The 12,632-nt window shown below is 47.5% G+C and overlaps 1 protein-coding gene across 4 annotated transcripts in view; it reads right to left on the reverse strand.

Annotated features, from left to right (window-relative positions):
• The window catches only part of MVB12B (multivesicular body subunit 12B), a 58,787-nt gene that overhangs the window by 19,041 nt on the left and 27,114 nt on the right, over window positions 1-12,632 (reverse strand). For all 4 annotated transcript variants that reach the window (XM_088065721.1, XM_014258042.2, XM_005529149.3 and 1 more), the window contains one exon: window positions 10,101-10,198. In XM_088065721.1, coding sequence (XP_087921847.1) covers window positions 10,101-10,198 — 98 coding nt within the window. The remainder of the gene's footprint in view (window positions 1-10,100; window positions 10,199-12,632) is intronic.

Genomic DNA, 12,632 nt, shown 5'->3' on the forward strand with positions numbered 1-12,632 from the left:
GTAATTATAAAAGTCTCTGAACTCAGAAGGATTTGTTAAGAAGAGCTGAGTGATGAAACCACAGAATTTTCTTTGCAATAACTTTCTGAGTTGGAATTGAAGTGACAACAGAGAATGAGCAGTTTTTATTATCTTAATTACAACTCTTGCATCTTCATTTTAGATGATCAAAAAGCAGAATTTATCAAATACAGGCCTGTATTTAGCTCTTCCCTTAACCCATCCAATTTATTTTAACAGATATGCAGCCAAATGTACATAACATGTCCCAGACCCCGAGATGGGCCTGGCCAGTTCCCAATGCACAGCTCTGAAGCATGGATGTGATGACACAGCAGCTCCTGCACAGAGCCACTGCACAGAGTCACTGCACAGAGCCACTGCACAGAGCCATTGCACAGATCCACTGCACAGAGTCACTGCACAGAGCCACTGCACAGAGTCACTGCACAGAGTCACTGCACAGATCCACTGCACAGAGCCACTGCACAGAGCCACTGCACAGAGCCACTGCACAGGGCCACTGCACAGGGCCACTGCACAGAGTCACTGCACAGATCCACTGCACAGAGCCACTGCACAGAGCCACTGCACAGTCACTGCACAGAGCCACTGCACAGAGCCACTGCACAGAGCCACTGCACAGAGCCACTGCACAGCCACTGCACATCGCCACTGCACAGAGCCACTGCACAGAGCCACTGCACAGTCACTGCACAGAGCCACTGCACAGTCACTGCACAGAGCCACTGCACAGAGCCACTGCACAGAGCCACTGCACAGAGCCACTGCACAGCCACTGCACATCGCCACTGCACAGAGCCACTGCACAGAGCCACTGCACAGTCACTGCACAGAGCCACTGCACAGTCACTGCACAGAGCCACTGCACAGAGCCACTGCACAGAGCCACTGCACAGAGCCACTGCACAGAGCCACTGCACAGAGCCACTGCACAGAGCCACTGCACAGAGCCACTGCACAGGGCCACTGCACAGAGTCACTGCACAGAGTCACTGCACAGAGCCACTGCACAGAGCCACTGCACAGAGCCACTGCACAGCCACTGCACAGCCACTGCACAGAGCCACTGCACAGTCACTGCACAGAGCCACTGCACAGAGCCACTGCACAGAGCCACTGCACAGAGTCACTGCACAGCCACTGCACAGAGCCCTGGAAACACCCCAGGAGCAGGGACACCACCCCAGGAGCAGGGACACCATGCCATACAGACACAGCTAAAGGGATGGAGCCAGGCCCTGGAGAGTCCCTGGAGCACTGGCTTTATTGGAGCATCCAACTCCTCCACAATTCCTATTTGATTTGCTCACTGCAAGGAGACACCACTAGTTTTAGAAGCTTAATATGTGTTAAGAGCTCATTAATATCATCAGAGTAAATGGGCCTATTAAAACATCTTTAAGCAATATCTGAACATACATCTCCCTAAACTATATTTAATGACTGTACTTAAGATACATTATATGAAAGTCTTAATGAGACATTAGATAGCATTTTGAAGATTAAAATTAGAGAATCCATATAGTCTGTCCATTTAATTTAGCCTTAAGCTACACTGATGAAATACATTACCACCAAATTATTACTTCATTAGAACAAATATTTTCTAATAATTTCTGATTCATGCCATTAGTTGTCTCCATATACATTACACATTTGTACCTATATGTACATATAAAAGTATACACAAAACAATTTTCTAGATCAAGAGGAGATGGGAGAAATTCCAACCTTTCTAACAGCTGAGTTAATTATTTGTCTTTTTTCCTATTGAGTTAAAAATATGCACTCTTCATAAAAGTCCATTTATGGTGCCCCCACTTATCCATTAACCATAAGGTCATTTTTTAAACATTTGCTGTTCTGCTTTTCAAGGATCAGTAAGATGCCTTGGGCTTGGCTGAGGCGTGGTGGCAGTGCAGCCCCCACGGCGGATCGTGGCCCGGCGAGGGATGGGACCTACCAAAATTACCCAGGATTTCTGGGCAAACTGCAAGCAGTGCCCACGGCATGCCCACAGATGGGCACCCACCCTGGGCCCTGCTGCAGCACAGCCTGGACAGTCAGGCCACGGGACACCTCCCCAAACAACTGAGTCACTGCCAAAACAAACTGCAATAAACTTATTAGCAAGAGGGCTTTATGTGTGGTTTATTTTGTATAAACAGCTTTTCATTAGATAAATGAAGCCCAACAACCTTTACAAATGTTTTCAATTATGAAATGATGCCATTGAGATATCCGGATGGTGATAATCAGGGAAAACACCAATGACATCTCCTGCTCAGAGCTGGAGCGTGCTGCCTGGATGGCTGCTCCTCCCAGTCCCATCCCACCCAGCCACAGCAGGCATTTACAAACTCCTGCTTTATTTGATGGAATCTGCAGCAACAAGACTATTTACATTTATTCTGCCCAAGCCTTCTATCCAAAAGAGTGAACATCTCATTGTAAAAATTTCGCATTTTTAACTGTGCGAATTAAGCATTCTTCATAAATAACAGCCTGGTTTGCTGCACTGCAACTCCTTTTTATTAGCAGCACAGAAATGCACAATGAGCAACGTGTTCTATTATTCTTTGTCAAATCACAGAATGCTACATTAGAATAACTCTGCCGGTCAATGTAATATAGTAGATTAAATTCAACTTCTGTGCAAAACCCACTGTAAAACAGCATGATAAGAAGGCTATAAAAAATTTAATTTTACTCCAAACTCCATCAAAAAAAAAAAAATGGTGTGAAAAGTAATTTTGCATAATCAGTACACGCCATCTGGAACAATTAACTGATTTCTATAGAACTATGAGGATCAGTCATATCTGCTTATTAAAGATCAGAAATTATACAAGTAATAAATCCTTGAAAAAATTAAGCATACTCCCGCCTGTCAATGCTATTTTAACTTCAAATACTGAAGAACGCCTGATAAGGCTGAAAAGAAGAGATTAATATATGCAAATTACATCCAGCATTTAAAATCCCCAACAACTGTCTCTGGTTTTCTGTCCCTTATTGCTGCCTTTATGTTTTATTCATACACCAACTCACCTGTCACTTCATAAGCTATAATATTATGGGGGGTATTATTAAACAGCATAAAGCCAAGCTTTAATTGGAAAGCTTCATTGCATTTTCCAATTATTTGGAGTAAATTAAAAGCAGATGCACATAGTTTAATAAGGAGTCTAATATCAGTTCCGGGAAATCAAAATTCATTGTCATTACTATGCTGTGATAGTTTTGCAAACTGTACTCAATTTTGGAGGTTTTGAAAAGAAAATCTGTCTCTGCAATCTGTTAATTGTCATTTGGTTAATAACTGCTTAAGTATCCAAACCTCTGAGCAGCTCCCTATTTAAAAAAAATTAAACTCTGGCACTCGGCAAAGCAAAACAAACACAGTGCAGGCCACCCCAAGGTTGTGCTCCATGGGAACGGCGCCAGCCTCACAAGCTCATCCTCCTCCATCAGGCACCGGCCTTCATCTGCTGCTGCTGTCCTGGGGATCCACATCAGCTCCAAGGGACCACCCATCCCTCCATCAGGCACCAGCCTTCATCTGCTGCTGCTGTCCTGGGGATCCACATCAGCTCCAAGGGACCACCCATCCCTCCATCAGGCACTGGCCTTCACCCACTGCTGCTGTCCTGGGGATCCACATCAGCTCCAAGGGACCACCCATCCCTCCATCAGGCACCAGCCTTCATCTGCTGCTGCTGTCCTGGGGATCCATATCAGCTCCAAGGGATCACCCATCCCTCCATCAGGCACCAGCCTTCATCTGCTGCTGCTGTCCTGGGGATCCACATCAGCTCCAAGGGACCACCCATCCCTCCATCAGGCACCAGCCTTCATCTGCTGCTGCTGTCCCAGAGGTCCCCATCAGCTCCAAGGGACCACCCATCCCTCCATCAGCCCTGCTGCAGCCTGCGGATGTGGCACCAGGCTGTGCCCGGTACACCTGCTCGTACGTAACTCATGGCTCCAGGGTTGTAGCCAGATAATCCTCTCAGCAGAGACTGAGCAGCCTCCTTGGAAGGTGCTGTGTAAGCTGATGAGAGCTGGTGTGAGCTGAGGAACACAGGTGAAGCCCACATGCCAGAGCAGAAGGGGACACAGCTCCCACGCCCAAGGGAGCTGGGACCACTCCAGCAGGGCAGCACCCAGCCAGGCCTTCACCTCCCCTACCAGCACATGACTGGAGGAGAGGAAAACAACAAATGGAACTCAGGGTGACAGCAGCTTCATCAAAAAACTGTCTTAAAAATGTAACCTGTGAGAGAACTCATGGCTTCATCATCCCAGCACAGCCTGGGTAACACGTGGGGCAGGCTGACACAGCACACCAAGGGTCTGTACACCATGGATGGGATCATTTAATAAGAAATGTACTTTTTGAATCTCATTTAGTATAGTATTAAGCAGCACACTTCCCTCTCTGAAATATGCAGCTGCAGCATTTTACATGAGACTCCAGCCTCCCTGAACTGCTGGATATTAATAGAGCCTTTCATAGCTGGAAGATTATCCAGGTCTCTTAGTCCAAAAACTGGAAATTGCAATACGGTAAAAAACAGGCTGACTTTAATCTCAGCTTCAAGAAAGAGGTTTCAATGCAGAATAAAGCTTGTGTCACAACTTGTCTGGCTTTTGGACCATCCTGATTAAAATTCAGTGTCACAAAATATATATTTAGTTCCGCTTCTCTCTTAAGAAGCACCGAGAGCATAAGTGAAGGGATGGGGACTGACAGTAAGATGCAGCACAGGACCTCCCCTTCCGAGTCTGAGAGTCTCAAAACCCTTGAACATTAGAGGAAATTGCAGGACCACCAGAACTGTGCTGGAAGGTGAAGATAAAAGCATCCTTGTGCATTGATCCAAAAAACAGAATCTCCTTTTTTTTTCAAAACTACCTGTTTTAGTAAACATACTGTGACAAGCACATAATTTAATTATCTACAAAAATAATGAACAAAACAATAGTTTGTAAAAATAAATTATTAATCTCTGATTTAAACACCTGCCCTCCTATGTAAAGTAGAGAGCTACTGTGTCTTTTAAAAGGAAACAGACAACTAAGGAAACGGCACATGTGGCCAGATAACCTGGCATTTTGTAACAAGAAGGAAGTTGACATATGGGCATAGAAATATAACAAAACCTAAATCTAGAAAGACCTCTGAAAGAAACTTCTTTTGTTACTACCAAAGAAAAACAGAAGAAACATTGGGGGGTGGGGGGTGTAGATACCCCAAGGCATTTCCGAGTGGGCCCCTCCTGAACGGGAGGAATCCAGAAGCAAACGCTTCCCACGCCACTTCCCCCACGGGTGACACCTGCCCCCGCCTGCAGTATGGAAAAAGCAACTCAGCTTCCTTTTCAGGAATCCACTGGCTTTGATGTTTTTCCAGACCATTAACATCAGTTTCCACGCTCTCTGCTGCCCCCAGAGAGCTGGATTAGAAATCTGCACAGAGCGAACGCCAAATGTCGCTGCAGTGCCTGCAGAAACAGCTCATCCTTCTGCAGAGAAAGCCCAGCTCAGCAAGAGCTGGTGCCGTGGCCAGAGCCTGGCTCCCCTCGCCCTGGCCAGGCTGAGACCCTCGGCCCCTCCCCAACCCTGCCCTGGGCTTCCTGCTGGGAACGCTCACCTGTGGGACCCAGCAGCTGCAATTTGGACTGGAGCCTCTGCTCACAAATGTTTCCCTCTCCAAACTCTCAGACCACAGTTTCCTCTGACCTTTCACAGAAAGTGTCTTAAAGAGGACAATAAATATTTAAATATCATAAAAATATTTCTATAAAAATATAATACCCATATAAGTAAATATTTACTTCCCCAAGGTAATAAATATTGGTGTGTGACTACAAAATAAACAAGCTGTGGAGAAACTGGCACCTGTAAGAGCTGCACACAGAAACCTCCTCCTTCATGGCACGCTGGCACACACTGCAGCCAACGCTGCGCTGGCAGCCGGCCGCACTTCCCTTCGCTGGTGCTCAGCCTAGCTTCTCACACAAATATATCTCACACAAGTAACTTGATATGGATCAATTAAAGTGTTTAAAGACCACTAAACCGTACCTATAAGGTACAAAATACATGCAAAGGCATTTCAGCATCAAATGACTGCTGGAAAAGCCACCACTCCTCAGCAAAACAAACATCAAGTGCTGCGCTCTCGGTCACAGCACGGACATTGCTTCATCAGAAGACAAAGTGTGCTAGTTTTTGGGATCTGACATCTAAGCTCCAATCCAGAGGACATGGCTTTTCTCCTCTTCAAGAGAATGAAAACCTTCACCTGCAGCTCACCGAGGTCTTGAACAGAACTGAAATGCTCCAAGTGGTGAGAGATGCTGCGCTGGATCCCGTTTTCTTTCTATGGATTAATATGACTCGAGGATGGATGCCCAAACTTATGGATGACATGTTAGTATGTCCAGCTAACATAATTTCTTAAGGTATTTGCACAAATGTTTTGACTGTTTGAGGCTGACAGCTGGCAAGTGTTATTTGAAAATACTACCAACAAATACATATCAAAGTATGTTCTGCTTTTGTTCTACTGCCTTTTCAGCACAGTTTCCATATTTACATGTTCAAAAGATGAACTTTGGTCCTACCCAAGGGTAACTGATCATCTTGTTATCTCCAAATTTCTGCCAGAATAAATATCCTTGGAGAGGTTCATATGACTGAAGTTGGTTTCTGGCAACACACTGCCAGCTGCAGCAGGATCTGGATGTTCATACAATTGTTTCCTGTACAAAACTGGTGTAAAGAGGCTTTAATTGCTTTATGCACACATTCTGATGGGGTTGTACAGACTGACAGACTCCATATAACACAATTTCTATCCTAATCTGAGAACAGGCCAAGAGGGTGGATGAGATTGTCCCAGAGTCAAATTACACAAACTTGTCTGCTGCTGCCCCAAAACACATCTATCTGTAATGTAACACTGAAAATGGCTACAGGGAAATTTCAGGGGGAAGAAAAAGACAGCCCTGTTCAGCAGAATGCACAGATCATCGGCAGCAACCTGGAACCCACTACTTAGTAACTTCACAGTGCTGTGGTGGTGTTACAGCCCATCCAATTAAGTGAGGCCTGCAGAATATTTACACTCCTGCATTTCTTGGTTCCTGAAAGGGTTAAAGCTTATTATTAGCATATAATTTTCAGGTCCCTTCTCCCAGGAAAGAAATAATGCACAGTAAATGCCACATTCATTTTAATAATACATGTTACAGTCTGTGCCCAACATCTGCACAAAGGTAAAGCAGACAGATTTTTTTGACATGTCCCACTCTGCCATCGAAACACAGGCTTTTTGTTTTGTAAGTGACGGAAGGTTTAATCAAGAAAGCAGGCAATTCATCAATCGAAACAAGGCTGCTCACACTGCCCTGACAGCACACACATGGTTTTATACAGAAGAAACCTGGCCACCTGTCAGCAGCACCTTTTACATCAGGATATACAAATACACTGGGTGATCAATCCTCCAGCTCTTCCCATTCATTTCTTCATTTTCTTATTGTATTTTTCTTTATGCTAGATGTTGCCCTCATTCTCTGCAGGAATAGATGGGAGACAAGGCAGGCTATGGCTGTTTATACACTATCATAAAAATTTATGTACCCTTAGAGTGACTTATTTCCCTTCTATTTGAGTACCATTATTATAAATAATTTTTCACTTCATTGAGGAATTTTCCTTGTATGTTATTATCTATGCCTGCCTGCGAGGGCTGCCTCTCCCTCGCTGTGCTTGTGCCTCTGATAAGCCAAAGCAATATGCTGGCAGAAGATGCTCAAGTCTGAAATGAAGGCAGTATGTAGTCACAACATCTTAATTAAACTGAAGGCCATGAGGAAAGACTGCACTGTGAAATACTGAGCCATGTCTGTCAACAGGTCTGTCTGGAGCGAGGCATTCTTCTTCCAGCAGCTGCCTGCCCCAGCATGCACATTAAACCTGTCAGCTCCTCAGCATCCTGCTCCCAGCAGCACCCACAGATGTTCTGCACATCAGCTTAGAACTAATTATGTGTTTTGGTCTGGGAGCCTGGCATGGGGTGGGACAAGGGAGGCTGCTGGGCACGAGGATGATGCCAGCAGTGCCAGTGCTGTGCTGCCGTGGCTCGTGACAAGCTCTGGGCAGTGCTTCCCTATCTGTACCTTGCCAGGGACTCACTTGTTAGTGTGTGCCAAGAGAAGTCTCTTTGACTTTCTGGTCACCCAGGGTGTCACAGCCAAGACTGGCAATGACAAAAGACTAGTTAAAGATTGCAATTGCTGTTTTCAGGACCAATTTTTCCTTGACTCCAGTTTTGTGCAAACAACAACTACATTACACAGCCCAAGGGGTAATGGGCAGTTCCAGTGAGGACACTGTCATTGTGCCAAAATATATTTGCGATACAAAGTAGGACCGACAGTCAAAATCCATTTAATCTTCCACAAACATGCTGAACCACAGCTGGAAGTGTTGTTTTCAACTGAATACTGAGAAAATCTGGGGTGTCTGCAGAGAGCAAAGAGAGACCACGCTGCAGCTCTTCATTCTACCCCCATTAGAACTCTCCCTTCCCAAGCAGCTCCTCCTGTGCCCACAACAGACTGAGGCCATACCTAAACTGAAAGAAACTGCTCCTAATGGCTTTTGTTTCCCTCAGCAGCCCCAAGAACCCCTGTTCTGAGCTGGGAGCCAAGAGAGGGAGCCCACAGGCCTGCCCACACGCAGAGAGGGACGCTGTGTGTGCAGGAGGCCCAGCTCCCCTCGCCACCGCACATCCTCTGTGCGCCCACAGCTCGGCACAGCAGCCCTGGCAGCAGCCCAACCGGGGCAGCCTGCTCCTAAATCTCCTGTTGCCATGGCACTGCAGCAGCACTGCAGACAGCCCAGACTGCCTACGCACGACACCGACGGAACAGGAAACTTGGGAATGGCTTCCAGAGCGCGTCTGGGGGCTAATCCGCCTCGGCAAGGTTTAAGCACACAAAGAGAACTGTCGCAGCACCTCGCTGCAGCTGCTGACAAGGCAGTCGTGGTCAGGAGCTGTGCACAAAGTCCTGTCAATGCACAGGATGTGTCATATGACAAGACCCTTTCTTTGGAAAGAGCTCACAGCTGTAATAGCCATTACAACACATGCACAACTCATAACAGTGTTTCTGGAGGAGAGTATACAATCAGAGGAAAAATAAAGAGTTATATACTTGAAAATGTGCTGAAGCAGACATGAAAAACTAATGCCCTGTCCTGTTCCACAAGGCCTTGTTTTGTGTTTTGCCTGTAAGGATCTGGTAAAGCGTTCAGGCTCTTTGTAAAGCAGGCACCTCCTCAGGCTGCACCACCAGCAGAGGCCAGCACATCCTGTAGCAAGGGCAGTCCCACTAACACCCACACAGAGCTGCTGCAGTTGGTGTATTTGGTGCTTTCCTAGGAGAGAAAGCACAGCTTTCTACCCCCAGGCAGAATTGTCTCATACAAACACAGGAACACACCTTCCCCTACATTTCCAAATGTATTAGGGCAGGAGAGTAACAAGAGAAACAAGGACTGACAAGGATTATGCAATTGTTATGTTCTATCTCTTTAGGAACCTGAAACTGCAGTTTCAGGCAGAGATTACCTTTTTAAATAACCCTTTGATTATGGTACATGAATTAATGCCATGTTCCCATGTTACAAGTGTCACTCACTATTAATAGGTGGAACCTGTGAATGGTACATTTATGCCATCTTCTCTTCCCTGATCATGCATAAGCAGTTTCAACTGCACAGCCCACTGAACCCACTGCTGGATTTCCAAACTGTCCTAAAATCTCCTTCAACCAGGTGAAGGGACTAGACTTTCACTAGGCTTTGACAGTCAGGTTTAAATCCAGTGTTTTTCCTCTTGCATAAACAACGTAACTGAGTGCAACTTGTGCTGTGACTCTACCATGCCTATGACAATATTTGTTCAGGTGCAATAGTACCACACAGAAGAACTGTAAGAAAAGCTGTGGCCCAGCAGTAGCGAGTGAAGCACAGAGCAGGGAAGCGTGGCAGCTCACCTGAGATGGCGTACAGGTTGGAGTGCTGGTGCTCCAGATCCAGGCGGGTGCTGTGACTCTTCCCCCGAAAGCTGGCTGGCAGTGTCAGCGAGATATGCCTGAGGGAAAGGGAGGACATGGGGAAATGTTACCACAGAGCAGAAGATGCTGCTCCTGTCAGCTCACTCCAGTCAGGTTAAGCAGCAAACATCAATTTTAATATTGCTTCCAAAACTGTCTACCAACTGTCTACACTCAGTGTCAGCCCCCTCCACCCCCTGGAGCCCTGGGCTCGGCCAACAACCGAGGACTGCAAGAGTGGCCACCCACCCCCAGCAGGGCATTCACCCCAGCCAGGCACAGAGCCAGCACCCACCAACAGCCAGCATGGCTCTGCCCCTTTAATTCAAATCTTTTCTAAAGCAGATCCCCACTCTGTGTGAATTTTAATAAAATGTCATCATTAATCTTCTGGACCACACTGCCACACGAAAAAAAGATGCTGCTTCTTCACAGAGGGGCTCAGTGCAGCATGAGGCAGAGGTAGCAGCTCCCACCCCACCTGAGTGAGAGCTCCTGAGTCTGGGCAGACACTGAGCATTGCCCTCCTGCCAGGAGAACCCAGCAACTTTTGTGTCCTCTTGGGCGCCCTGTGTGTAAGACGGGGCCCTGAGTATTCTCCAGCAGTGCATCAAATCCATGTCCTCAGCCAGCAGGTTTATCTACCACACGAATCATCTGGAAGTTATCAGCCTTCAAAAACAGGACACATTTTGGGAAGAACAATGTATTTTTAGCCCTTGATGCAGATGACGGTGAACAGCACAAATAAAGTAAGAAAAAGCAAACATCAGTCTGAGTTTGTTTGTGCATTCCAAAGCTATTTTTAACCAAAAAAAGATGGCGTGAAAATATATTTGAATTTGGCTATCGGTTTGCTGTTTAAAACACAATCCACATGAGAGTCTCTGGAGCAGAGGCATGTTTGTTATGAAAACACTTTAACATAGAAGACCACTGCCTGTGGGCATGACACACTTCTTGTTTGATTTTTAAGAGATGTATTCAAAAATATTTTCCAAGGCACCAAAGGCAGCCAGTAGAAACACTGAATTTCTCTGCCCTCTATGGGGAACTGCTTTCCCCTCAGGAGAAATTATTCTGGAGGTAAATAAACCAGGTGTACTTAAAAGGCCCATTTCTAAGGAGAGTATTTTTCAGAAGTTTGTATGAACTTGTGCTGTAGGAGAGACTGATCCCTCCAGCACTGCCCACCACCACTGCAGGGAGATGGCACACATGTTCTCAGCCAGGGCACCGAAGGGACCATCCCACAGCTGGCTCAAGGTGGGCACTGCTCGAGTGCCACGCAGCAGACCTCCAGCACGGCTTCACACCATGGCTTGCAGCACAACCCTGTGAGCCGGGCAAGCAGGCAGCTCGGGTGTGCTGGGTGTGCTGCAGGGTGTGCCTGTGCCAGGTGTGCAGGGTGTGCCTGTGCCAGGTGTGCCTGTGCCAGGTGTGCAGGGTGTGCCTGTGCTAGGTGTGCCTGTGCCAGGTGTGCCTGTGCTAGGTGTGCCAGGTGTGCCTGTGCCAGGTGTGCAGGGTGTGCCTGTGCCAGGTGTGCCTGTGCTAGGTGTGCAGGGTGTGCCTGTGCCAGGTGTGCAGGGTGTGCCTGTGCCAGGTGTGCCAGGTGTGCCTGTGCTAGGTGTGCCTGTGCCAGGTGTGCCAGGTGTGCCTGTGCCAGGTGTGCCTGTGCCAGGTGTGCAGGGTGTGCCTGTGCCAGGTGTGCCTGTGCCAGGTGTGCAGGGTGTGCCTGTGCCAGGTGTGCAGGGTGTGCCTGTGCCAGGTGTGCCTGTGCCAGGTGTGCCAGGTGTGCCCGTGCCAGGTGTGCAGGGTGTGCCTGTGCCAGGTGTGCCAGGTGTGCCTGTGCCAGGTGTGCAGTGAGAACGGAGCACTGCCTGCCAGGCACTGAGCACACACCAAGACCAGGCCAGCCCTCGCTGCCCCGCTCCACAGTGATCCCGTCTGCTCTCCCCTTCACACGCATCCAACTGGAGGCAGCACAAGGAATCCTGCCGTGGCAGGGGCTGACAAAAGCCACGTGGAGGTGTACACCGGCAGAGCCACCCTCCATGGGCACCACTCCCAGCACTGCTTGTGGGGCTGGTGAGGAGCACCAGCCCCGCCCGACACCACGGTCTTGGCTGTGGCTGTAACGAGGGCGATTGGAAAGATGGCCTGCCCGCCTGCTCCGGGCACTTGCTATCCCTGAGGCAGGATAACTGGCCGTTCCATCACTCCAGCTGCTCCAGACAGCCAGAGAGATGTCTCCAGGAAGAACATTAGCTGCACAAGACAGGGCAGTGACTGCTGGATGGAAATCAGCTCTCCCCTTCCCTCTTTCTTTTTATAATAAATGACATTGTAGGGAGGAATGGGAAACAATGCCTAATTTATTTTAAATTAATGTAAACTTTGGCCAGGATCAATATAGCTTATACCTACAAACTTGATTGCATAATGCATTTTCCTTATGTGTTGTGAGAGCCT

This window comes from Pseudopodoces humilis, chromosome 22, assembly GCF_049639895.1.
Source record: "Pseudopodoces humilis isolate 2021_Gansu_Grassland_sample_001 chromosome 22, ASM4963989v1, whole genome shotgun sequence".
Taxonomy (NCBI): Eukaryota; Metazoa; Chordata; class Aves; order Passeriformes; family Paridae; genus Pseudopodoces; species Pseudopodoces humilis.